This window comes from Corvus moneduloides, chromosome 1, assembly GCF_009650955.1.
Source record: "Corvus moneduloides isolate bCorMon1 chromosome 1, bCorMon1.pri, whole genome shotgun sequence".
In the NCBI taxonomy this organism is placed as follows: Eukaryota; Metazoa; Chordata; class Aves; order Passeriformes; family Corvidae; genus Corvus; species Corvus moneduloides.
Genome location: NC_045476.1, coordinates 115,075,323 through 115,102,977, shown reverse-complemented (window position 1 = coordinate 115,102,977; position 27,655 = coordinate 115,075,323). Strand labels below are relative to the sequence as shown.

General features: G+C 41.2%; 1 protein-coding gene across 1 annotated transcript; it reads left to right on the top strand.

Moving 5' to 3' along the window:
• NPC1 (NPC intracellular cholesterol transporter 1) lies at positions 1 to 27,585 on the top strand. Its single transcript, XM_032123515.1, has 25 exons — positions 1 to 235; positions 6,959 to 7,081; positions 8,317 to 8,423; positions 9,005 to 9,180; positions 10,052 to 10,219; positions 10,836 to 11,085; positions 12,344 to 12,420; positions 13,080 to 13,450; positions 13,805 to 14,031; positions 14,415 to 14,515; positions 15,437 to 15,539; positions 16,469 to 16,658; positions 17,062 to 17,244; positions 17,891 to 18,005; positions 18,818 to 18,945; positions 19,035 to 19,175; positions 19,751 to 19,840; positions 19,954 to 20,144; positions 20,884 to 20,999; positions 21,575 to 21,704; positions 22,403 to 22,603; positions 23,388 to 23,619; positions 24,685 to 24,798; positions 25,564 to 25,726; positions 26,966 to 27,585. Exons 1-25 carry the CDS (start codon positions 158 to 160, stop codon positions 27,046 to 27,048), a joined length of 3,858 nt encoding a protein of 1,285 aa, XP_031979406.1. The 5' UTR covers positions 1 to 157; the 3' UTR covers positions 27,049 to 27,585.
• The last annotated feature ends 70 nt before the right edge of the window (positions 27,586 to 27,655 follow it).

Here is a 27,655-nt window from a genome sequence, read left to right as displayed (position 1 = left end):
TCGAAGGGGCCGGCGCCTCCGCCTCGGCAGGCGGGAGCGGCTGTTCCGGACTGCGCTGGCGCGGCTGCCTTGCCGCCTCCTCCTGCTTCTATTCGCCGCCGCTCGGTGCTGCTGCCCGCAGCGTCTGCCGGTCTTCCGCGCTCCAGTCCGCGCCGCCATGGGGACTCCTCAAGGCAGCCCCGGGCGAGGCGGCCTTGGCTTCCTCTTCCTCCTCCTGCTTCTGTTGCCCGTGCGGGTAGGTCCCTCCCGGCAGGTCGCCGTGGGGTGGGGAATGCCGGGCCTCCTGGCACTCTGGGGAGGAGAGGGAGCGGGGGGTGGGCAGCGGGGTCCCGCGGGTATTGCCTGGGGTGGGGGGACCCGCGGTATCCCCCCCGCATCCCGCAGCCGGGATGTCCCAGGTGGCGGGGCTGGATAAGGGCGGCGGTGTCCCGGGTTAGGCCCCTGGGCTCGGGGCGGCGTGAAGCTGAAGCGAGGTACCGGGGTGTTCCCTCCTCGCCCCCGATGGGACTCGGCCCCCCTTCTCCCGTGCCCCTGGTCCCCGTCGGGACGGGGCTGACAGCCAGTGGCACAGCGGGCCCGTCGGGGAGCACCCCCGAACTTCAGCCTCTGGCCAGTCCCCGTCCCCTGCGGTCGCCCCCGGGATGCCGCGTTCCCGTGGCGTGCCCTGGTTATGCAATGCCCCGTGCATGTGAGTGGCCACGCAGTCACATGCTCGGCTGAGGCTTGCAGATGTCCTCGGTGTCTGGTTCGCTTTGCTTGGGGTGTAAGTTGCCGTAGGTGACAGCTCCTTGCAAGTAATGGTCTGTGCGGAGTGAGAGTTGCTGTTTATTCGTGTGTAGTAGTAACACTACGTGCTTCCTTAAAATTGAGGACTAGAGTATGCTGGACTTCTTGCTGCTTTAGGGAAAAATACGGTAAAACATTCACTCCTCTGTCATGTTTTGTTATGCTGTAGTGCAAGATAGGAGCGGGATACTCCACATTCCTCTGGAGAAACAAGGAGTGTCTTGTAAGCCTTAGTGGTTGGCTTTCTTCCCCTCTCTACCTACACTGAAAACATACTTTCTAGGTCGAGTCTTATGATTAGCCCTTTTTAAACATAGGAGTTTGTTGTCTTGTGTGTGTGCTGAGGTTCTTTTGTTCTAATATCCTCTTCAAAACACTTTTAAAGAGCTTGAACATGAAACTAGGAGTTCATTCTTCTATTACCACTGGAGAAGGTGGTTGTTAGTAGTGACTCATAGTCTTCAGGTGAGTAAGTAATGGTACTTCACACCTAACCAATGCACCTTTATGTAATGTTTTTTGGAAGGAGATACTATCTTGGAGCAATCAGGTGTGTCCTAGGCTGGTAAAGAAATCTTATCAGGAGGATACTGACCGAGAGGAACTTGAAATAAGTTCCCCAAATATTTAGGGGGAATCCTTTTAGAGGCTTTGTGGTCCCTCGAAGTAAACTTTACAGAATTACTTTAACCATGCAGATCTCAGTTGTGTACTGTAAGAAGGCAGCATCTGGTTCTGTTGGGGAATTTTGCCATTAACTCTTATTTACAGCCTGACACTTCACAAAGAGGACCTTGATATCTTTCAAAGACAAGCTAGTCCTTCAGTTAGGCTGAGCCTATATAGTGTTAGATGCTTGCAGAAGAGAAGCATTGTGAAGGTGAACCTGTTCTCTCCCTCAAGTGTACTGGTGGTGTAATGTTTTTGTGCTTTCAGTTGTGATGTTTGTAATCCGAAGTGCCGTATGTCATGTTTTTTCTGTTTCAAAGCAGTTGGTGGACTGGAGTGACACTTCTGTTTGCAATCCTTCCATTATATATGTGTTCACAGTGAACTTGAAGTGTTCAGCCTGTATCTTTCACTCTGAACAATGCATGGTACAAGATATGTATCAAGCTATCCATTACTATTTTGTTTTCTTGTGGCTGTCCTAATGCACTAGATGGTATTTGTGTGCTTAATGGCCACTATTGCAATTGATCTTTATATAATTATACTAAATCACAAGCTGTTAAACCACTGGCTAATCAAGGTTGGATACGGGTTTCCTATCAGAAGCTGAGATCCCAAGCTGCAGGATATATTTGATTTTCTGAAATCCCATGGGAAAATGTTAACGACAAGTGCTGCTCTTGCCCACTGGCCTGCAGTGTGGTGTTACCTGACCTTGGACACAAAGTTCTGAAATGCCTGTGTGGAGCAGTTTCGTTGTTAGGGATGGCAGTGTAGCTCCAGAACAAGACAGTAACCACTTCACCTAAATTACTTCCTGGAAAATCAGGAATGACTTGTTCAGCCTTTCTGGATGGAAAGTGAGGAAGCTGCCTTAGAAGGGGAGAGATGACTGAAGGGAAGGACTGGTAGAACTGAATAGTACTTAGCTGGGTAGTAGCCAAAACAATCCAGGTGTTGTGCATTATTATTATTAACCTGCAGGACATCAGAGCTGTTTTGGTGCAGATGGACTAAGTTGCAGACAGGTGCTAGTTAGGGACCCTGCACTTTCTGATCATGCATGCATCCTTGTCAGCTAACATCAGCTTGTTTCCACAGATACTGTTTTATTACTATTATTGCAACTTCCTCTTCCTACTTGCCTTTGACTTTACTGTGACATCTGAAATGTACTTGGATAACTCCAGAACTGTGGCTTGCTTTGCCTGACCAGGAGTAGTAATGATTTTTCCATCTGAAAGGGAACAGTCTCCTGCCTATGAGGAAAGGAACAGGAGGAGCTTGGCAGATAAAGCATGGCTCTGAATTGGCTGCCTCTGAACAAGTTGCTGAAAGAGGCAAAGAGTAAGAACTAAACCTGTAAAGTTTCCTTTAGTCCATGGACCTCCTTCTCCCTGCAAGAAGGGTTGTGAGGTAATATGCAACTTCTGGGGCACATCTGTGAACTTGACTGGTCACCTGTTTCCATAAACCAGTCTTCCCATTTATTAAGGATGGTGGAGTGTTTCCTTAGAACTCTCAACCTAGTCGACAATAGCAGATATTAAAGGGAGTGTGGGGGAAGGGTGTGCTCTTTCCTGGATTGATCTTTTTGCCCTGCAAGATCCCAGATGCATCATCCTAGATGAAGGAAGGGGAAACAGCCGTATCTGATGCTCTTGCCTTTTCCATACATTAGTAATCTTAGTTTGAAGAGCCAAACAGTGTTCACTTGTCATCTGGCATTTGCAAGACCACAAACAGTTGCTGTTTCTGTGTACAGCATCATCATTGTTCTTTGTCTGTTTAACAGCTATGTATTCATTGGTGGTAGTGGCGGCGAAAGTTGCTGGAAGTGTCGAAAATTATCGGTTTGTTTCAACCTATAGTTGAAGAAACTTGGGCTGAAGTAAAGGTGTTTATGATCTGTTGGAACACTAGTTCTGTTACAAGTGAATGATAATGCCTGGGAACCAGAAAGCTCTAACAGAACTTTTGTGGAATGTCCATACTTGTTCATGTGCAAGTTCTTTATAAGGGCCTGAGGTGAAATTTCTCTTCTAGAGTCTAAGAAGAATAAGTCTGCCAGAAATAGGAATACAGTTTTCTGAACTCTGAGAATGTACTGAGGGCGAGGGTTAGTGTGCTGATAGATGGTTTCGAAGACGTGCTAGAGGCAGGAAGGAACAGCCTTAATCTAAGGTTATGTTGCTGTTGCTTTATGAAATACTTAGGAAAGTCGCATTTTAATATATGAAGTACTTAGTCATGTGATCTTAAAAGGAAAACACTCAGAAAGAATCCAAAACCATGAACTGAGTCTTGTGTTACTTACGGAGTATTATAAGTATTTTGCCTTGTTTAGAAGGCAGCTGGGTTCAACGTAGCATTTCTCTGTTACTTTTGGGGCTAGGCTTTTACCCACTTAAGAAACTTAATTCCCAGGTGAGCAACTATGTGACCTAAAAGTCTGACTCTGCAAGCAGCAGCTTTGTTAACTATGGCTTATTTACAACCACACTTGCTCATCCCTATCTCACCCTACCCTCATAGGAGCGTTCTTCTGAAAGAATGGAAAGAGCAAAGTGCTTGTCTTAGTCTGTGACTTAATCTAGCTTTTACTAGAGGGTTTTCAAGGGGAAGAACTATCAGCTATATCTTATCTGTGGTAGTGGAGTAGTTACTTGTGTCCCTGAATACTGCCTCAACCATGGGAGATGAGCCCTCTCCTGTTATTTTGTGGCTGACTCAATGGTAAGCAGGCTATTAACTTGCTAGTCCTCAAGAGCTGTTGTGTTGACTTTAGGCTGTTGATGTCTAATGATTTGGTGGTTTTCAGGCTTATTGACTTGGTTCAACCACTGTAAATCAAGCATCCCCAAAGCTTACTGGTTCAGGGAACAAACTCACACTTTTATTAGTGAAATCCTGCTAGGTCATGACATAAATGTAAAATCTTAAGATGTTTCTGAAACTGCGTTCTTGGTGTTAATACTGAAACAGAATATTCAGACTTGCAGTTCTTGGCCTAAATGCTCTTCTAGTAGTTTAAAGCAGCTGATCTGTTCAGCTTTTCTTAAACAGGCTGAAAGTTTGAGTGGCAAATGTTGTTTTTTCCATTGTATGTTTTACTCTTGTGGAACTTCAGAAATATGATTTGAAATTCTTTATCCAAATTCAAATGTAAACTAATACTAGGCCAAAGCTTGTCTTGCTTTATTTTTCTTTTGTTTAGCTGAATACATTTTGGTACATCACCAAGTGTCATGTGCAAGTAAGTTGTTTTATATTCTGTGCTGAAAATGGTGACAGAAAGCCTTGTAGGTAAATTTATAGACATAATACAGATTGTATTTTGTTTTGTATCCATGTAGCTATAACCAAGGAATTGCTGCCTTGAAATACAGATAATGTTTTTAAAACAACTGAACTATCAGTCCAGTTGATGTGGTAGCTGAAATTTACTCAAGTTTTTCTATGCAAGAGGTGCCCTGATAAGTTTAACTGCATTACCAGTTTTCCCATACTTTCGACTCTGGAAGAAGCGAAGTCTTTCTCTAAAGAGTAGGTTGATGAATTTGTGTGTTTTAAAAAATAAGAAGTGTTAGATAACAAAACTTAATGAAGGACAGAAAGTGTTTTATAGAAAGGATGATTACAAACTGTTCTAGACTAAACGTGGAAGCCAGCCTGATACTGAAGAAATAACTAATCCTTTTCTCATGGGCAGTGTGAAGCAGCTCCAAATTCTTTGCCCTTTTGCAAGAATAGTAGTGAATCTGTGCTTCCTTGTGAAGAGACAATTTGCTTCTGATGCTGGTACAAACAGTAAAACCATTTTCACTGCTAGCAGATTGTTTGCTATTAAAACCGGGGCATACGGCTGTGAGGAAGCAGAGCTGAAGATGATGGCTTCTACATTTGCATCATAGTGTAAACTTCTTAGATTAACTTGATGCATGCACAAGTTTACAATGTAGTTTTGAGAAATTGTCTACAAGTTACGGAAGTTTGACTTTTTGTCTTATGCTGATGTTAAGCATTCAGTATTTAAAAGTGCAATCTTAAGGAGTGTTTTCCAACTTGCAATACTTTGGATAGAAGAACTGCTAAAACAGACAAATGAAATGGTGATCTAGATAAGTGGTACTTAAACTGACTTTTAGACCTGGCTTGCAATGAATAACTTTGAGTCAGCCTATGTTGCCCTGGTTAGGTTAAAGAGGAAGCAAGTTCTGGGTTGAGTAAATTGTTGATGGTTATTGTCCCTGATAAACAACTAACTACTGACGTACTTTTTGAAGAACTGTCAGTGTTGTTCAGCACAAAAATGGATGTTATGGAAGCACTGTGATTCTGGGTAGCTCTTGGGTGTTGTGAATACAGCCTTTCAGGGGCCTCTCTGGTCAGTAAACAATACTATTCATGGTCAAGCACAAAGCACAGCAGTCTGTCCTTGCAGCATACACATATGGTATCTCTAAAAATGCTGGGTCAAGGTTGTTAAGGAGATCAAAATAGGTCAGTTATCTCTCAAACTGTAGTAAGCAAACCCCTGATCAGAGCTGGCAGAAGTGTAGTAAATGTTTGTGCAGTCTGCTTTCTGCTTGCAGCCCAGGTGGTAGGAAAACCTTGGAGTGGTCTTAAAGCTTTTGCTGTAAATAACTTGTTATTGCATTAAATGTTTTAATTTTCAGAATAATTATTTTGGCTAGTATCTTGGATATCTCAGTGTCAGTATCACTGAACAAAGATAAAAGGGTTTCAAGGTGCCACTGCCCTTTTTCAATTTTTTATGTACATAATAAAGAACAAATTTCTGAATTATCAATAGTCCCTTAAATTAAAACATCTTTAAGCTTTTTTTCATAGCGCTGTAATCCCATTTAAATGTTCCATGCTTAGGTTTGAAAGTGGTGATGGCAGGCATCCTTTGAGACTGTGACAATAGATGTATGGCAAGTGCAGATCCATGAAGTTCTGTTTCAGAATCCTCTCTATGCTGTTTCCTCAATCTGTCACTGTATTGAGTTTTCAGGAAGGATCAAAAGGTGGCAGGAGGAAGTGAAATTGCACATAAACAATGAGTTTCTCTCCATGTGCACTGAGTCATGTGCTCTAATGTGACAGTTTAACCCCCAAATTATTTTGTTGTCTTGCATGAACAAATTCTTTTCTAAACCACCTTGTACTTGAAGATGCTTTTCAGGTACTGATTTAGGTTTTTCTTAAGTAACTCTTATGCTTGATCTTAACTATAGGCAGTGCACTTCTTGTTTCTGTAATGGTCAGGGGAGGGTGGGGAGCTGAGCTGAAGATCAGTGCTGATGTGCACCATGTCAAAAACACCTGCTTTTCTTAATGGGTGTTTTATGTAGTACACACTGATAACTTAATTAGCAGGAAATTATCTAATCTGGACTGTAAGAGGCTTTTGGAGTAGTAGCACATAAATTCTACAATAGCTGAGGTATTTGGCAACTATTCCTTGCAGTTAATCATTTATCTTGTTGATTAGGTACTTCCACAAAAGTGTGTCTGGTATGGAGAATGTGGAGTTGCTTCTGGAGACAAGAGGTACAACTGTGCTTATGATGGACCACCAAAAGCACTACCAGAAGATGGCTATGACTTAATGCAGGTGAGCTTCTCTTGGAGGTCTGCTGCTAAAAAAATCTCCAACACTTTAGAATTCTTTGAGTTCTGTTGGACCTGTGCTATGACTTCTCATCCTAACCTGATGAGAAAGTAGACAGATTATCTCTGATTTCTCAGGTCCAACTGGGTGAAGGTGATTTACCTCAGTTCCTTTTCAGAGATACCTGAAGTCTCCAAAATGTGATTAGAGGCTATCACAGACAAAACCTTAAATATAGGACTTGTTCACTTTCCTGCGAATTTTCCTCACTGGTTTGACTACTCTTTAATCAGATTGCTTTTTTTAAGGCTCTCCCAAAATGTATGTTCCACAGTTATGCCCTTCTGATCTCTAAAGGACAGGGCTAAACTATTTTCCTTCAGATGATCATTCCTGATAAAGGAAGGTGCTAACTGACTCTTGTTCAAATGGAGCAAATTTGGACAAAAGTAGCTGTGCCTAGTGTGAGACTGTATTTTCTAACTTGGGCTTTAGCTACCAGAGTGAACAAAATCACAGTCAGAATAGAGTTTATGTATTTCATGCACGACACAGGATAATATTGCCAGGCTTGCCTTCTGGTATCTGATAGTTCAAAGTTTTAAAGAGTGAAATAACTACAGAGTTAAACAGTGGTTTGGCTGGTGACAGGAATGACTTCATTAAATATTTAGTTGAGGTAACTACTGTTGTGTATTGTTTCTGAAGACTTAATGTACATTTCTTGGATGCTACTATCAGTTATACTTGTGTTAAATACATTTGTCTCCTCTGTAAACTGAACATGAAGTAGCTCTTCCAGGTAATTGGTGAGTTTGTGGTTAGTGGCTTGCCTTCTGAGACTTTGAAATCTGATACTATCCAGGAGGAGGATAAGCTGCAGGAATACTTTCAACTTGGATAAATATGTGTTGTTGTCCTCTTACCAATAGGCTCTCAAATACCGTTCTCACTCTATATATAGACCCTGGTGACTAAAGATATCTGAAGGAGCTTTTCGAAAGGAAGTGCTGCATTGAATAAAAGAAGTGAAAAAAGTGATTATTCTCTCCAGTCTTTAAACAAAAATCTTGTTTGCTGGACTGTTTTTCTCCTATGCATCTCCCACAGCAACAGCTACTGTGTTGTGAAATATGCTGAAGCACAGCCCATTATTGTAATGGATTCTGAAGTCTTAAACATGCTTATTCTTCTTTTCCTCTTGATCTTAATGTTGTTCATTTTTTTGGTTTTTTAAGGAACTCTGTCCAGGTTTATTCTTTGGCAACGTTAGCACTTGCTGTGATGTTCATCAGCTTCGGACTTTGAAAAATAGCTTGCAGCTGCCTCTGCAGTTTCTCTCCAGGTATGCTAATGAATGGCAAAACACCTAGCTTTGTAACAGAGTAACAAACCACTTGTCTTCAAGTAGACTGTCGAAAAAATGTTGGTTTCATTTAAAGGATTATTGGAGCAAACTATTGGAATGACTTGCTCATCTAGAGCAGCAGGCTGTATTGTCATGAAACATCTACTTGCACTCTGGATTGACTTAGCTGTAGAATAAACGTTCCCTTAGTTTGTCTCAAACTACTTTATCTAATGAAACCTTGAGAGGAGGGTAACATAAAGTACCATTTGGTCTTGTTCTAACTAAAATGTTAAGAAGTCTTCCTGCTAGCAACAGCTAAGTTTTTCTTCAGATTCTAGTAAAATTATTTGAATCTCCTCTTTGAGGCAGACAATTTAATTAGTGAATTATGGTGCTTAGAGTCGTTTGTCTGTAGCATCAACAACAATTGTTGTAGTGCTTACTAAAAGCTTACAGAACTTAAATATTTTGTCCTGTCACTGAGCAGAATGTTTGTTTGCAAGGCACATCTGACTTGACCTACATAGCACCTTTACCTCTTAATCTGATTGCTGTTCATTGACTTTCCTACCCAGATGTCCATCGTGTTTTTACAACTTGATAAACCTCTTCTGTGAACTGACTTGTAGTCCAAGTCAGTCTGACTTTTTGAATGTTACAAGCACCATACCTTACTATGATCCCATTTTAAAAGAGAACAGAAGTAGCATTACAGAGCTGGAGTACTTTATTGGAGATCGATTTGCAAATGGTGAGTAAACAGTGTGTTAATTTACTTTGGCTTTTGGTAACAAGACCAGTGCTTTTTCAGAAAGAATTGGGAGGTAGAAACATCTCTTTGACTGCCTTTTTGAAGTTTGAGTCTTCACATAGGTAACAGCAGGTCCCCCTTAAAACTTATGGAATACTTAACTTCTGCCTGGACAAGGGACATTACACTGACACTGTTAAATTAACAGTGTTTTTAAAGGTTCAGCTGGCGCTGAACATCTATACAAATGGCTAATAGCTGATAACCCTGATGACTTTAACTTCACAAAAATAAAGTTGTTGCCAAGTATTGAATGTCCAAAGCCTACCTGATACTAAAACAGTCTGGCAAGTATGATAATAAAGTTTGTACATGGTGTACTACAGTGGTTCTCTAGGAGACAGTCTTGAAATGGATTGTTCTAGTCCATTGTCAAAATCAGATGTTTTTAGAGAACAGAATATTTGGGTTGTATTTTGATTTTGTAGCAAGCTTTCAGTCTTTTTATGCTTTTTGCCGTAACCTTTAATAAAATTGAGACAATTGAAAGTCAAATATGGCCTACAAGTTGAAAGTACTAAATGCTTTTCATAGCTTTCCCTGAAGACAATATTAGGTAATGTTTCCTGTCAAGCAGAAAAGTAGGTCCTAGCATAATGCAGATTTGAGTGGCTTTCTCAGAGCAAGGTAGCTGTAACAAAGCATTGTAACCTTGAATACTGTAAATACAACTGAAAGCATTAGTTCACTATCCTAAGATGTTTCTGTTTGAAAGCTGTAAGTATGTTCCTGGAACTTGGGGAGTCTGTAATGTTGGAAATACTTGGAATGCTTACTCAAATTATAACATTGGTTTAATGACTCTTCCTAGCAATGTACAATGCCTGCAAAGATGTGGAGGCTCCATCAAGCAATGTTAAAGCACTGGGGTTGCTGTGTGGGAAGGATGTCAAGGACTGCAGTGCAACCAACTGGATTGAGTACATGTTCAGTAAAGACAATGGACAAACTCCTTTCAGCATAATTCCAATCTTTTCAGGTAAGAAACTCAGAATAGTCCTTGCCTTTGAAGCTCCTGTCAAAGGCTGTGTGGATAGAACACTGATTTTTAAACAGCTGCCCAGCAAATGAAAGTCTGCAGTCAGAGGCTTTCAAAGCAATGGGAGATTAACTTAACTGGTTTTTTGATTTCTGCTTGGAAACCATGCTTTTTTTTCTATGTGGCTTCTTACTGTATAAATCTCTAGAACTCATTAATGATGGATTGAGCTTAGGAAACTGGCTACTTGTATTCCTTGGGAAACGGGCAGTACCCTCATCCTTGACGATTTCTTTATAAGGAAATTATTGTTGCACATTTCACAATGTGAACAGATAAGGGGGGTGACAAATCATTGCTGGGATGATAGGAGTATGTGCTTATTACTTTTACAGACTGAAGTGTTATAGACATGACAAGTTGTTTATATATTAGCCAACTGTAAACAGTTGGGACCTGCTGTGGAAAAGGCAGTGGAATCTTCATCTGTAAGACCAAGAAATGCTATGCTTTATAGGGGCTGGGGGCTTTCATATAAAGGGTTAACTCACTTAACTGTGAAGGTCTGAGTTTTTCCTGGTAGTAAACTGGCTCTGCAACTTGTGATTTGTCACAGATGTTCCTGTCCTTGGAATGAATCCTATGAATAACGCTACCAAAGGCTGTAATGAGTCCATGGATGATTCAACAGGACCATGCAGCTGTCAGGACTGTTCAATTGTTTGTGGTCCGAAACCTCAACCCCCTCCATTGCCTCCTCCTTGGCTATTGTTTGGCTTGGATGCTGTGTATGTCATCATGTGGATCTCCTACATGGGCTTTCTTCTCATATTTTTTGCACTGGTTTTTGGAGTCTGGTGTTACAGGTAAAGCATTCAAAATGCTGAGCTCTTCAAGTCACTTGTTTATCCCTGAGAACTTCTTTGCCCTGGTCAGATTCTTATGTCCTTACTAATTCAGCCAGCCAAAAGTCATGTTCTGTAGCAGATGCCACATATGCTGACAGGGAGTGTTCTAGCAGTGAAAACCACCTGGTAGAAAGTGATTGCAGAAGTTGGTTTAGTTGATGCAGAACTGTCTTCGCTTTCCTAGCTACAGAATCACATACACTGTTCTTCAACTTTCATAAGCAAGTATGCAGAAGTCTGGGAAAACACACATTCATAACAAAACTATTACTGCCCTATTGCAAATGAAGTCATGAATACTTTTTCCTAGTCTCCTATTTTGAAAAAAAAAACCTAAATGGAAGCTGAGCTTCCAGTAATTATAGCATATCACCCTTGATCACGTGGCTGGAGCACCTCTCCTGTGAAGACAGGCTGAGAGAGTTGGGGCTGTTCAGCCTGGAGAAGAAAAGGCTCTAGGGATTACTTACACGGCACCTTCCAGTACCCAAAGGGGGCCTACAAGACAGATGGAGCAGGATTTTTTACAAGGGTATGTAGTGACAGGACAAGGGGCAATGGTCTTGAACTGAAGGAGAGTAGGTGCGGATTAGATGTTAAAAACAAATTCTGTGCTATAAGTGTGGTGAGGCAGTGGAAGAGGTTGCCCAGAGAGGTTGTGGACTCCCTGTTCTTGGACATGTTCAAGGCCAGGCTCAATGGGGCTCTGAGTAAACTGATCATTGAAAGGTGGCCCTGCTCATGGCAGAGGAGTTGGAACTAGATGATCTTTAAGGTTTATTTCCAACCCAAACCACTCTGTGATTCTATGATTGATGAGTTATGACCAGGAAACTAAAATTGTTCTATAATAAGAATTAAGTCTGTAGGGAAAAGGATAGTGGGTATGACAGTTTGAAACATGTTCAGCAGCCTTACCTTACTGGGCACTATGAAATGATAGGCGTGTTTGAGATGCCTGGTTCATATTTCTAAAGTAAAAATCTCCTGCGAATTTCAAGTAATGATCACTTTGAAGATATTCTCTCTGTTGTTAATGCTAGTGATATTCTAAATGTGCATAAAGAAGCTGTGCTTGATGTAAGCTGGAAGAGTTTATTAAGACAGCTGACATGGCTGTATGTTGTTCCAGAGGATCATAAAGCTGGAGATTGTTGTACAAACAGTACAGATGCCTTTCAGGACAAGCAGGATAACACAGCTTTTCGCCTTGCAGGAGGCGGCACTTTGTCTCGGAGTACACCCCAATTGACAGCAATGTAGCCTTTTCTGTGAATTCCCACGGCGACAATGGTATGGCTTGGATAAGAGTAATAAGTTTGTTAGAAATTCAGCTTAAGTGCATCCCTTTCATAGGGATGGGCTCTGGAGTTCTAGCTTTGTTAGGCTAAAAGCCTGTTCCTAGATAGCCTTCAGCCTTTTGACCAGCATCTCTTCTTTTAGAGTAGTACTTACCCCTGCTGTACTGGATGCTGAAAGCCCTGGGTACACACTTCATGGATCTAGCTAAGCTCCAAGGAAATTCTGGAGGGCTTTGTTGCAGGGGTGTGGGGAGGGCAGCATGATTCTAAAATCAGTTTGGTCATGTTTTAACTCATCCATGTATCCATTTAAAGTATCCTATGAAAGAACTGTAGTTTAACTTGTGTAGCAGCTGAGGTAGCTTGTTTTATTGCGTGTATATCTTTTAACTGCTTCTTTCTTTATTTGCTACACCTACTGCTGTCAAAGACAATCTTACATTACAAGGGGCAGTGTAGGTACAAGCTGTTTTCTGCCCCCTTGGCCTCAGTCAGGGATTAGTCCCAGGGTCTGACTGTCACTGGAGGCGTAGCTTCTACTGCTTCCTACAAACAGAGCTAGAATAAAATTTCATCTTTCTGAGTGGGCTCCAAGAAAATGCTGCTTAACTGACTTCTCAAACATTTACTGTTTACTTCTTGCTCTTGCAGGAAAAATTACCTGTGGTGAAAGGCTTGGTGAAAGGTTTGAGAATGGCCTGAGGATGACATTCACATCATGGGGGGCTTTCTGTGTCAGAAATCCACGTCCTGTTATCCTTTTCTCTGTGGTCTTCATTGCAATGTGCTGCTCAGGCTTTGTATATATTAAAGCAACTACAAATCCTGTAGATCTCTGGTCAGCCCCAAGCAGCCAAGCCCGCAAGGAGAAGGAATACTTTGACATGCACTTTGGGCCTTTCTTCCGTACTGAGCAAGTTATTATTCAAGCACCAAAGAGCCACCCAGAGACATACTCACCTTACCCATCAGGAGATGATGTACCTTTTGGGCCTCCCCTTACCAAAGATATTCTCCATCAGGTAATTGGGACTTTCCAAGAGCAAAGACCTAAGCATACTTAACAGGTATAACCACATGGAGTTGGCTTTCATCTGCAATGTTATGTATCCATCAAAACAGTCACTTGATGTTCATATTAAAAGTCCTAGTCTTACTATGAAAGCTTTTTGCTGAAAACCTTTGTTAGTGAGACACTTGCAAGCTTAAGTCCCAGTTCTTAGTATGAACACAGAAATAATGTTTTGTAACGTGCTTCTATTGACACATGCCTCTGTCTCTGGAAACTTGCAGGAATATAGCTGCACTTAAGTTCTGTCTTGCAAGGGAAGTGCTTTCTTGTGCTGCTCTTAAGCTATGGTTTGTTTTTTCTAAAGGTACTGGATTTGCAGGATGCTATTGTCAACATAACTGCTTCTTACGACAATGAGACTGTAATGCTGAAGGACATTTGCCTGGCTCCTCTTGCTCCCTACAACAACAACTGCACTATCCTGAGCGTACTCAACTACTTTCAGAACAGCCATTCTGTTCTGGATCACACTGTTGGGGATGAGTTCTTTGTCTATGCTGATTACCACACTCACTTCTTATACTGTGTTCGGTAAGCAGTACAATTACATGGTTTTTAATCAAGTTGCCAGTTAAACTTGGTTTGGTATGGATGCTGACTGGTTTACCTCAAACAAACAAACATGTTTTCAATGCCTCTGAAGAGTTCTGAACGGAAGATCAGTTTCTAAGCTTTCACTTTAGTTTATAGTTCAGTTGGTTAGAAGGTACTCCTTGTCTTAAAGGCTATAAGGCAGATACCTTTAAAATGGTTTAAAGATTCAAAGCAAATGTAGCACGAGGGCAGCATACCACTAGCAGTCTTGTCTTGTTTCTGTCTTCATTTTCAGTGGTAGCACAACAGCTTTTTTCTGTTTTGTGCTGTGCCTCAGCTGTCAAGCAGAAGCTAACAATTATTGCTGGTGATCTCTTTAGGGCTCCAGCATCACTGAATGACACGAGCTTGCTTCACGATCCCTGCTTAGGAACGTTTGGTGGACCTGTATTTCCGTGGCTGGTGTTGGGAGGATATGATGGTGAGTGGCAAACCTCAGTATTGCAGTTTAAGTCTGAGAGGATATACTTGTGTGCTGTCCTTGGTGCTAAAGGTGCATTCTGATTTAAATAGGTGTTTAAATGCACTCCAGAGAAACTGGAGTTCTGCTAAACTTTCAGTAAGCAAGGGTGTTTAAAGTAAGTTTTCAGTAGACCAGTGCTGGGATTGGAGGCAGACTACTGTGGAAGTGCAAAATGCAAGCAATGTGTAACTGGAACACACTTGTCAACAGGACAGATGTTCAGTCTACTTTGGGCTTGGTGAAAGATAAAGACCTGAAGTAACTCAGGTTGGTGTGCTGGGATATATGTGTATTTTGCTTTGAGTTAGAATAAAGTTCTGTCACTGGTCTGACAAAGCAGTTAAGAATAGATTAACATGTTCACAAAGGAAATTCTTTCATAATTACTCTGCAGCCAGGATTTTGTTCAAGCAATTTATCTAATTAAACATAACTTGGTAGTATATTTGTGTTTGATATATTTAAAATAGTGTTTAAAGGCAAGCACTTCTTTATTAAATTGTAGAGGATTTGTATTTACTTTGAGTAAAATCTGAGTATGCAAGAGGTACAGTGTTTAGGAAGCCGCATTTCTCATTTGATGGAAAGTCATAAGCAGTGGTTATATAGTAGCTCTTTGTCTAACCATGCAACAATTTAATGTTGGGGTGTCATGAGCATGTTAAATAATGAATAATTACTCTTGAATACAACCTGGAATGCTTATCAGCTTCTGTTCTTATTTCAGTAGTGTGTTTGAGAACTCAGGGGGGTTCAGTGGATTTGTAGGGATGGGATTGCTTTGGGCAATGCTAATTTTGAACTTATCTGTATCTGCTATACAGATGTATAGAATGTAAGTTCCATTTTTTAATGCCAAACTTTTTTTTTCTTCTATAGATGATAACTATAATAATGCTACAGCTCTTGTTATTACTCTTCCTGTGAACAACTACTACAATGACTCAAAAAAGCTGATGAAAGCCTTGGCATGGGAAAAAGAGTGAGTAGTCTCCCTGTGTTCTGAAATACATACAAGACTTAAAATGTAGATAAACAAGAAACACCTGTACTGACATTTTTTCAGTATAACTACAGGGATCTTTTGAGAGGCAGAAAAACTGGTTAAAAACAGACTGTGCTGGTCATAAGACCTTCACTTTGTCTGGCACACTTCGTTTGCTTTGAGACATAGGTTCTAGTCCTCTTAGTGATCATCTAGCCCAGTAGTACTTGCCAATAAGTAACTTCAGAAAGGATTTGATCTATTTTGTTGTGGCTAGAATTACACAGGTAGACTCTTAATTTACTGGACCATTTACCATGAGTGGAAAGGTCGAGCTTGATGCTGTAATTCTTCACCTTCAATTTTTAAAATGCCATCCAGGTGAGCATCTAAGGCTTTCATCCCCTTTCCCCCTTGAAGAGCTAGCTTGCACAGGCCAGTTGCTCTGGCTGTCAGTTCAGATAAAAACTACTGTACTAGAAAATTGTGATAAAATAAAAGTATGACAAGTATCTGCCTGTGTCACAAACACCTCTCAAGTTGGGAAACTGAAACAAGGGCTAATAAATTGTACTACAAGCAAGCTGTAGTCATCTTTCATGTGTGTATTCCTAGGTCTATCTTTGAGGAAAATTGTACTTAGAGTTTGAAATAACTCATGCAAGATACCTATTTGTCCTCAGACTCTGGAGAGAACATGGGAAGTATTTCAGTGTAGTGTGCTTCTAGTGCTTAGAATAGAGTAGGTATGTGTAGCCAGCACCTCTCTTTTAAAAATGAGAGTGGTCCCTCAAAGTACCACAGTGGTACTGGCCACAGTGCCACACAGATGATGTAAATTTGCCATCAACTGATTTTCAAGTATTTCTAGTGGAAGATGTTTTATCCTCTAAAGTGTGACTGACCTCTTGGTTTTGTTTTTTTAGATTTATTAACTTTCTGAAGAGCTATAATAATTCAAACTTAACTATATCATTTTCTGCTGAACGGAGTATTGAAGATGAGATCAACCGTGAAAGCAACAGTGATATTAGTGTTGTGTTGATAAGCTATCTTGTGATGTTTGTGTACATCTCCATAGCTTTGGGACATATCCAGAGCTGTAGAAGACTGCTGGTATGTGTAGAGTTTTCATTGCTATAAAGACTGAAGCTAGAGCTTGCCGATTAGCTTTGAGTGATTTACCTGTTTTTGCAGAATGCTGGTGTTCAGTTTTGTATTAGAGCACTGAGTCCTGCTTGGGCAGGAGTTAGGAGAAGCATTGTTCTTGTTGTATTAGACAATTCATATGTGCTTCATAGTCTCAACTAAGTTCTTTCACTTGAGATGTTCAGTTAATATCAGCTTTAGGACTTGTAACTTCAAGGTTGATTATTTTTTTTAATATTTGGATCTTCAAAAAAACCCAGAAAAGTTTTCCGCTACGTAGACTAAATGTAAGAATATGGCTTTTGCCTTTGCTATAATCTGTTTTGTGGGATGATGCTTGTTTGGCTGATGTTCAGTACAACTTTTTTAGGTGGATTCGAAGATCTCTCTGGGCATTGCAGGCATCCTGATTGTACTGAGCTCAGTAGCATGTTCTATAGGCATTTTCAGCTACTTTGGAATCCCCCTGACACTGATTGTGATAGAAGTAATTCCTTTCTTGGTGCTGGCTATTGGAGTGGACAACATCTTCATTATGGTTCAGACACTTCAGGTATTTATTCTTTCATACAGACTCTTCTAAAAATGCCTGTCATTTTTGAAGTCTGTAAGCTTGGAGTAGGAAGTCTCCTGCACTCCAGTGCTCAGCTCAATCTGAGCAGCTCTGGACTCTCACAAGATATCTAGTGGAAGAGAGCCAAGAATCTGTGTACATTCTACCTTCACAAAAAACCCCCAATTTATGTCTCTGCATTTTTCTTACTGCTGCTTGATATCAAAACAGTTGTAGAACTCAACTGGTATTTTTATCACTTGTAATTTTAGCATATTGTAAGCAGTAGTCATGAACTAACTACATGCTTAAGACTAGGGACTTCTGACACTAAGTCTTAGTGGGTAATCAGCTTTTTAATTTGACAGCTTCAATAACCCACTGAAACTGTCACTGCCTCTGTCAAGTGTGTGGTTTTATCTGAAGTACTAAACTTAGTACTATATTTTAAATTTGAAGCAAGACAACAAGTAATGTTCAGGCTGCTCTTGTTTTAGAGAGTCTCAGCTGTTTATCTACCTCTTGTTAATGCAGTGAAAACAACAGGAGAGTTTAGGATATTTTAAAGTTGGGGGTTTTTTAAAGCCATATGAAATAGCTTTATCACTTGCATGATTCCTAATAATACAGTTTTGCCTTAAAACAGAGAGATGAACGCCTTCAGGGTGAAACTCTGGATCAACAGATTGGCAGAGTTTTGGGAGATGTGGCACCTGGTATGTTTCTCTCATCCCTTTCGGAGACTGTGGCATTCTTCCTTGGTAAGACTCCTTTAATATTTGAAGATAAGGGCCTTGTCAAAACTGCATGTTGCAAGAATAAATGCAAAACTAAAATATAAAAGTAAAGAATTTGTAGAGGCAGATTAACTTAGTTGTTTGTTGTTATAATCAAGTTAAACTTGACTTCTGCTGAGGATAGGCATTGGAGTACTTGAAGAATTCGGCACAGTTAAAAAGATCTGCTTCTGAATCTGTCAAACTTTCCAGCAAAGGCAGAGGTTTTTACTGACTTGCAATAACTGTCAAGTAAATTTGACCTTATGAATAGATCAAATATCAGTGTGTATGAACTCCTACATTGCATTTAGTCATCTTCCACTGCTTGGAAAAATGCCCCTATGACAGATGTGCATTTGAGGTTCACTTTACAATATGTTTTAGAGGTAAATCTTATGTTGTTACCCTACAAGTATAATTTGGCCTTCTTTCGTAATGGCTTTGTTTACCTGCAGTGTAATTTGCTGTTGGATCAGCTTGCATTGGAATGGCTTAATATGGAAGCAAGATGTTGCATGACGGCACTCCTTAACTGCTGTGTTACAGTCTGCACCTAACTTTGGAATTGAGAAATATCTTAGAACTAGTCACTCCTTTGCACAGCCTCAGTGCTGATAAACAGGTCAAAGACAGCAGCTGTAGCCAGGCTTGTATGGGCTCTTTCTTTTGCTCCAAAAATACAGGCCCTTTGTCCTGCTGTAAGGCTACCACTTAAACTGGGTGTTTGTCTAGAAAATACTCGTGCATTTCTAGGAGAAGGGAGCTCTCCTAACAAACTGGGTCGCTTCCTCCAGGGACACTGTCTACGATGCCGGCGGTTCACACGTTCTCCCTTTTTGCTGGAATGGCTGTGCTCATAGACTTTATTCTTCAAGTCACTTGCTTTGTGAGTCTCCTGGGCTTGGATATTAAGCGTCAAGAGGTGAGTATAAGTGCAGCTGTAACTGCAGTGTAGTGGGGATGAATACATCTGCAGAACTGCACTAACTCTGGCATTTAATCCCTTTTCAGAGGAATAGACTGGATATTCTGTGTTGCATCAAAAGCAGTGAAGAAACGGGTGGAGTCCAGCATTCTGAGAGCATGTTATTTCTGTTCTTCAAAAATCAGTTTTCTCCATATCTGCTTAAGGATTGGATGAGACCAATAGTAGTATGTATAGTCTATTTCAAGTAAGCAGTCATCTAAACTTGAGCAAAAGAGCTGTGAGCCTGAAGGCCTAAACAGGGAAGAAAAATCTTCAGTACAGTGAAACAAATGAAGCTTCTAGTATTTAATTTTCAGCATTAGTATAGAAATAAGCTTTTGTAACTTCAAAAGTATTTCAGTGAATAGAGGCTTGATCATGGATTGTCTAAAGCCCAGATTTAAGGGTTGTGTTACTGACAATCAAATTACTTTAGCCTATGTAAAAAAATCAGCATGTGTTGGCTTCTACAGTGCATTAATCCAGAGTGTTGTTGCCAAGTCTGTGATTCAGTTTAAGGTTACTGTGCTTATTTACAGAAGGTATTTGTATCTTTCACTGCGGATTTCTAAGAATAAATTTCCTTACAGTTCCAAAGGGACCTCGGAGTTAAGTACATTTTACTAGCACTGTTGTACTAAGCCTGGCTAGCATATTCAAACTAGAGCCTCTTTGCATGGTTCCTATTAGCTTAGCAAATGACTCCTATTGCTTGTTGTTTCTGTACAGTTCTCACGTCCATGGATTTGCTTTTTTGCAGATAGCAGTGTTTGTGGGTATCCTGTCATTCAGTGCTGCAGTTATGCACAATGTAGAGATTGGACTGGATCAGTCTCTCTCAATGCCAGATGTAAGTCTTATGATCGTGTCACTGTTCAGCAGTTTGTGGCTGAATTGAAACCTGGATACCTTGTTGTGCTACCTGAACATTCCATAATAGTAACTGAAAAATTTCCCTTGAAGGACTCCTATGTAATAGATTACTTCAGCCACATCAGCAAATATCTGCATGCGGGTCCCCCTGTCTACTTCGTCCTAGAAGAAGGACACAACTACACTTCTTTGGAAGGGCAGAACATGGTGTGTGGTGGAATGGGATGTGATAATGATTCACTTGTCCAGCAAGTCTTCAATGCTGCGGAAATTGGTAGCTAGTAAGTCTTTTATGCTTGTCTCTGCATAGCTGCATGGAAGAGATGTAGCTGACATTCTGTTGTATTTGCTTTATTGTTATGGGCTTGGGAGGGAAGGGGTTGGAAGCAGCTGTGTGACAGTCTTCTAGAGTGAGGATAAAACCTGTCTGGACTGGTGGGGGATACATTGGTGTACTTGGGTTTGGAAAAGGGGCTTGATCCTTCAAGGAATCTTGGAATGGTAGTAAGAGAAACTTGTGAAAACCTCTCAGTAGGGTTATGATGTTCTGGAAAATGACTGCATGCTCAGCTTCTAAACCTGGTGAATAAACCAGGCTAGCCTAGGGAGGCTAAGCAGGAATTTTTTCTGCAGCTAACAACTCAAGGAAGTCTTTTCCCAATTCCTTCTACTGTAGTTCATTTCAGCCTAACTGAAGGAGGAGCTTTGCTTGAAAACTGAATCAACAGGGTGTGGAATAGGATGGGGAACAGAGTGGGCAGGGAAATGGAAAGCTGAGCTTGGCAGTAGAACTGGATGCAGTGAAAACGCTCCTGCTGTTTGCTAGCTGCAGTGTTATGAGCTACCTGAGCACTATGGCTCTTGGATGGGGTACTAGAGCATGGGACTATATGGAGGACTGAGCAGATTTGACAAGAATAAGTTGACATGGCATAAGGTGGCACAGGAGAGATCAAGTGACGTGTTCTGGAATGAAACACAAAATTACTGATGATGGATATGTTATGTTACTCTTATTAGCACGAGGATAGGCTATGCCCCATCGTCCTGGATTGATGACTACTTTGACTGGGTGAAGCCACAGTCGTCCTGTTGCAGAGTCTACAATACCACTGGGCAGTTTTGCAATGCTTCAGGTATTGGCATCCATCCAGTTGCTAGTGGATTAGCTTGGTTTATACACTTTACAGCCAAAAAATTTGCTCATGGTATGAGCCAAGTGAATACCTTTCCTTATTGTAAGGAGGCACCTCTTGAATTGCCCTCTTAATTTATTTGAACTGCTGTTCCAGTGAGCTTAAATATTCTGCTGGAATGCTGCAGGTTGGAAACAGCCTACCTAGACAGCCAGTGTAACTTGCTGTAAAAATTTTGATCCTTCTGTTGGTTTTCTTAGAGCACACAAACTTGGTGCTTTGGTTTTATTCAGGTCCTTCAGTTTGGTGCAATTCTCATCAGATCTAATGAAGATAAATGCACAAGTAAGAGGTCTCTGACAGCAATAAATAAAAGTAACAATAAATAAAGTAGTAGCAATAAATAAAATTAAGGACTACGAAGCTTATATGGAATTTCAGGATGGATCAGTTAGTTCGTCAGTAAAAATGCTTTTTATGGAATTGCATCCTGTAGTAATGCAAGTCAGAAGTTACTACTGTTAGGAAAAAGAATACTTGATCCTGTAGCTGACCTTTATCCTATATTTCTTCAGTCAGCGATCCATCCTGCACTAGTTGTCGACCACTGACTCAAGAAGGCAAGCAGAGACCACAGGGCAAAGACTTCATGACCTTTTTGCCAATGTTCCTGTCGGACAACCCTAATCCTAAATGTGGCAAAGGGTAAGAGCCTTATTCTATAGACCTTGCTCAGACCAGTGCATCAAAGATACTTGCTCTGGATTTTGTCTGCAAGGTTAGATATCTAATGTCCTCCTAAAAGCCATACAAACATGGACATGTCACCAGTTCTGTAGTATTTTCTGAAAAGAACAAATGCATCATCAACTGAATGGAATAGCAGCTTTTCCCTGTACAGAGAGACAATGTCTATGGTCAGTCTGGTCTAGAATATCCTGTGCAATCTTGAAATGTATTGTGCTCTGAAGCTTGTATAGTTTTGGAAACTGCTGGAAACAGCTACCAGCTGTTAGCCCTCTAAAGGGCACCTACAGGAGAGCTGAAGAGGGACTTTTTACAAGGGGGTGTAGTGATAAACAAGGAGGAATGGCTTTAAGATGAAAGAGGGTAGGTTTAGATTAGATGTTAGGAAGAAATTCTTTCCTATGAGGGTGGTGAGGCACTGGAACAGATTGCCCAGAGAAGTTGCGCCCCATCCCTGCGAGTGTTCAAGGCCAGGTGCAATGGGATATGAGCAACCTTAGTCTAGTGGAAGGTGTCCCTGCTCATGGCAGGGGTGGAACTAGACTGTCTTTATATTCCCTTGCAACTCAAACCATTCTATAATTCCATAAGATTATAAAAGCTAATAAATTTCAATGGTGCTGACACTGGTATCTAATATGTCCCTGTTTTTATAGAGGACATGCTGCCTATAATTCTGCTGTCAACTTTATAAACAACAAAACTGACATTGGAGCCACTTACTTTATGACTTACCATACTGTACTGAAAACATCATCTGATTTTATTGATGCTATGAGGAAAGCTCGGATTATAGCAGACAACATTACTGAAACCATGGGCATCAAAGAGAAGAACTACCGGGTGTTTCCTTACAGGTATGATTAGATGTTTCTTGCCTTGGTGACAAATACTTGAGCAACACAGAAAAGGAGCTGGCTAATAACCTCTTAGAAACCTGAGTTTTGCCTAGCAGAAGGTAATGCAGAGATTTGGGGATTTCTAGTAAAACCAGAAAGATAAAATTTACATTTGTAGCACTGGCCTCTTTTTACTGTAATCGGTAACTAACTTACATCCTTCACTACAAAGGTAGCTCTGGCTCCATTTTTGGGCATTTCCTAGCTTTTATAGTAGGGTTCAATAGTTCTAACATAAGCAGATATATTGGCATGGGTAGTTGCAAGCTGTGATGTGAATGTATTGACTTCAAATAAGTTATTTAAATGTAAAGCAAATGCAGCAGCAATGTCAAGTATAACACTACTACACTAAAATTGTGTTGGAGTTGGTATCTGTACATCTGAAATACTGATCTCTTTGCATCAAAGGATCCTACCTGTACTTACGGTCCACCTGCAGTAGCTCCTGCAGATATCACAGTGGATCTGAGGACCTACCTCCTGGTATCTACTGTAGCTGCTTATATTGAAATATGGGAATTACCCTGACTTTGAGACACAATCTTTATTTGAGGTATTAGTGAGGAGTTGACTCCTACAGAATGCTGGCTGTTACATGACATTTCACTGATACAAAGAAGCCAGGTTCTGTTGGTGACTTCTGTCAGGGGGGAGCTACTTTATCCTTAGCACAGAAGCTGATCTAATATTAGCATACAAAAGGGAAGATAGCTAATGCCAACCTCTCTCTTTTCCACAGTGTGTTTTATGTCTTCTATGAACAATACTTGACAATTGTGCACGATGCTATCTTTAACCTCTGCATCTCCTTGGGATCAATATTTTTGGTGACAACTGTGCTTCTTGGTTTTGAAGTATGGGCTGCTGTTGTGGTTTCAATAACTATTGCTATGATCATCGTCAACATGTTTGGAGTGATGTGGCTCTGGGGCATCAGCTTGAATGCAGTTTCATTAGTAAATCTTGTCATGGTAAGTCAACAAGGCATCCCTTTGCTTCTCTTTCCAAGTTTTGAGCAGTTCTGTGTCCTACATATATACTCGAGATACTGAGCAGTATTCTGCTACTAAACTTCGACAGGCATTTGAACAGTAATTGGAACTATCTTAACACATCTAGAAGAAGAGAAAACAAGTTTATTCTGACAACTAGTCCTGGTACTGATAAAATACAGCAATTGAACTGAAGCTATACTGCCTCTGGTGGAGGTCACTCCTGTTTTGCAGCAACAGCTTTACTGCTGCTATCTAGGCTTGGTGCTGCTCCACATCAACACAGGTGGTTCATGCTGAAGGGGGAGGATGCATAAGTCTGTGTTAAGGCTTCTGCTATATTTATGTTCTACAGAGTAGATCTGGGATATGCTAGCACCAGTATTGTTCTTGCATAAGTGGATGGAATCATTTGGACAGAGAGAGCCTTGGTAAAGCACTCCAGAATTAGCTCCAGCAAGCAGCTATTGGTTGCTCTGGCTTACTGTGTTCTCTAGAGGTTTGTGGCCGGTCTGAGGGTTAGTGTAAACTGCTGGCCCATGTTAGAGTTAGATGTATGTTCAAGCATGCATCTACTAGGTAAGGCCAAGATTAGCTAAGTGTTCAGTTAGTGTTGTAAATGACTAATCAGCTAAATTGTTATGGTATCAAATCAGGATGTACATTCAGTGTTATTCTCAAGCAATGTTATTGAACCTGATAGTTGTAAACTGATCCTAGTGTTCTATGTTCACTGCAATGCACTGCATCAAAGCCAGCTTGCTTCAACATCAAGAAACTTTTGACCTCTGAAACAATGTCATGTTCTGCTTCCTGTTTGCTTGTCTGTTAGCAGTGATTGGTGGTAAAACACCACACAGTGCCTGCAACAGCCTCTGGGAAGCAACTAACACTAAGCTTGTAACTTCCCATGGTACTTTACCCTGAGGACTGATCACAGCTGATAGGAATCTTTCTAGCCCATCCCGAATTCTGAAGAGAGACCTTGCCATCAAAGCGCTCCTTTAACTGGTGTTATCATGTGTGTTTCCTTTCACTCTCCAGAGCTGTGGTATTGCTGTGGAATTCTGCAGTCATGTGACAAGAGCATTCACTGTTAGTACCAAGGGCAGTCGAGTAGAGCGTGCAGAAGCAGCTCTGTCTCACATGGGCAGCTCAGTGAGTATCTGCTGGGTGGGGAGGGAAAAATGAGTAGCCAAGTAACAGCTTTACTATTTTAAGAAATATTATAGATGATAGTCTTAAGACATAAAGATGGCCTTGCCTTTTCTTTTTGGAATGCTTAAAGCTCTTAAGGTCAACCCAGGCTTCTACTAGTAATAGGGATGATGAAGACTCATTTTTAATCTCATGTTACTACTACCTAATAGTAGAGAAGAGCTAAATGCTTTAGCTGACCTAGTAGTTTGGATAAACCTCAAATTGTCCCATTAAAGTTCAAGTGTTTCTCTTCCAGATAGTCAGAGGTGACTAGGAAAGGTTGTTGTGAATATGGGATGCAGTTGGAGCTTGTAGAAAACAAGCAGGGCTCAGTGTTTAGGCAGTACTGATCTTAAACTAAATATGGGGTTGGAATGGACAGTTCTTGTGATATATGTACTGCAGCCACATACAGAATTTCACTGGAACACAAGTTAATTTAAGTAATGGTTTTCATCTGTATCTGGCTCAAGCAAAAATTAATTAGGTGGCTGCAGAGATCAAAGTGGATTTTTAATCATACTGAGCCTGTCCTGTGGGACCAAAAAGATGAACTCTTCTCCTGAGTACATCTTGATTTGGTTCTAGACTGGCAGGGCAGGAGGAATACTACATATAGGAGCTTTAGATTACACAGAAATTTTACCAAATGCTACATACTTGAAGGGAATGGATTACCTAAAGCTCTGTTTACCACTTAAAACACTTTTTTTTTATTGCCAGGTTTTCAGTGGTATCACACTGACCAAATTTGGAGGAATTGTAGTATTGGCTTTTTCCAAATCTCAAATCTTCAAGATATTCTACTTCAGGATGTATCTAGCTATGGTTGTGCTGGGAGCAACACATGGACTGATATTTCTTCCAGTTCTCCTTAGTTACATAGGTAAGATGTGACAGTCTGTTCTATACCACACTTCAAACAAAAATTGCTGTCTGTGGACTTTCCATGCCATGGAAAGGACTGCAGAGATGAAAAGCAGCACTTAAATGTGCCCCTCTCATCCAAGGTGCCTGTCTTTTGGAAAGCAAAGGCTGACTGGTGGCACTGTAAGCTCATTGTGGTGGGCTTGCTGAACTGAAGCAAGCATAGCCTGGCCAACGTGGCTGCACTTTGCTGTGCTTTGTGAAGGTGGCTGCTGGGCCCCTGTGGCCCCCAGAGAGCAGCATGATTTGCATGTTTCAACCTGGGGACTGGGATGGAGGGTGGAAGTAACAAACCTCCCGTGGGACACTGTTCCTGCAAATGCAGGAACAATCTTGCCTTGCTGTGGGGTATGCCCAGCCACTGCCCTGGAGGGATGTCTGCTGAGATAAGGAGATTGCTCAATCTCCCAGCAGGACTCCCTGGAAAGGCAACTACTTCTTGGGTCATGGCGAGGAAAGGTAGACCCACAATCCTTTGGGAGACACTATGCAGATCATTCTGTAACCCATTTGTCTGTCCCAGACCCTCTGTAATCCATTGGTCCCCTTGCTGATCCCCTGTGTTCCTATAAAAGCAAGATCAATGGGCCCCTGTGGCTCAGAGAGGGTTCTTGTCCCTGGCTCTCCCCTTCGCCAGAGGGGACACGCAATAAAGCTCCCTTCGTGTGGAACCAGCCACACGGGCCTTCTCGTCTCTCTCTCTGGTCTGGCTTGGCCTGGAGGCTGCCCTGCAGACCTGAGCTGGAATCACGAGCTGATATCACTAAAGAGCTGACAGCCTCTGCAAGGGCCCCTCTGCCAGCAGCTGAGGGAAGACACCGGACCCCGGGAAGGTGACTCCTTTCAGGACCATCTCCCCGGACCGGTCATCTCTTCCTGGGTCACAGCCTCGGACCCCATCACCAGCTGTAATACCTTGCAGTGAGGATGGTCCAAGCACTGTCCTCTTGAATTTGGAAATGCACATGTATAGTGTAGTCCTTAAAGGTAGACTTAACCCTATTAAGTAAGGCTCAGTTTAAGACTGGTGGGGATTCATCTACCACTGCCCTTGTTGCTGCTGAGAGTTATTAACAGCTGAGCAGAAGCACATTTCTGAATGTTAAGCTGGCCCTAGACATGAAGATCATGCATGCTTCCTGATGACTGATCAGCTGTAATGTGGAGCCTTTGGATAACTTTGTTCTCTCTCACTCAGGCCCATCAGTAAATAAAGCTAAAACTCGTGTTGCACAAGAGAGGACCAGAGGTACAGAACGGGAGAGACTCCTCTACTTCTAGTTTTTAACAGTGTTCAGTGGACTCCTTGAACTGTGGCTTAGGCCCAGCTCTTAAGAACTGAAGCGCAGCAATGTTCTATGACTATCACACTGTAACCACCACAGACTTGACTCCTGCACAGATTCAACTAGAAGATACCAGCTGCAGCTTTGGACATAGCTTTAAACTCAGGAAATGCTAAGTGTGGCTCAAGTAGCAGTATTACTAGATGTGTTAATAATATTACTAAAACACTTCTGTTTTCAAGAGGTTGCATCTTTTTTCTCCAGAAACCTAAACCAGCTGTAGTGAGAGTTGAATAGCATTTTGTCAATGAAATTGAGGTGATGTGTATGAGAATGGACTGCTAAACTACTGACACTAATTTTAAATGCAGGTCAATGCAATTTTTGTCTCTATTTTTAGGGGGAAGCCATCACAAGTTGTAATATTTTTAGTACTATTTGCCAAAATGTCTTGTATATACTTTATTATAAAATAGCAATTTTGTAGTCCAAAAATCTACTTAAATGCAATAAATTAAGTTTATACATTTCAGTGGAAGAGTCTTTCAGAATGTTGTGGGTTTCATGAGAGCTTGTTCTCCAAAAACTTGTTTGAAGAAGGT

What these genes read in the sequence shown, in the direction of transcription:
- NPC1 (XM_032123515.1), top strand. Translation starts at nt 158, where the DNA reads ATGGGGACTCCTCAAGGCAGCCCCGGGCGAGGCGGCCTTGGCTTCCTC. An exon ending in TGGAGATCGATTTGCAAATG is followed by an intron (nt 9,181 to 10,051) that starts GTGAGTAAACAG and finishes GACTCTTCCTAG; the next exon opens with CAATGTACAATGCCTGCAAA. An exon ending in AGTCTCTCTCAATGCCAGAT is followed by an intron (nt 19,841 to 19,953) that starts GTAAGTCTTATG and finishes TTTCCCTTGAAG; the next exon opens with GACTCCTATGTAATAGATTA.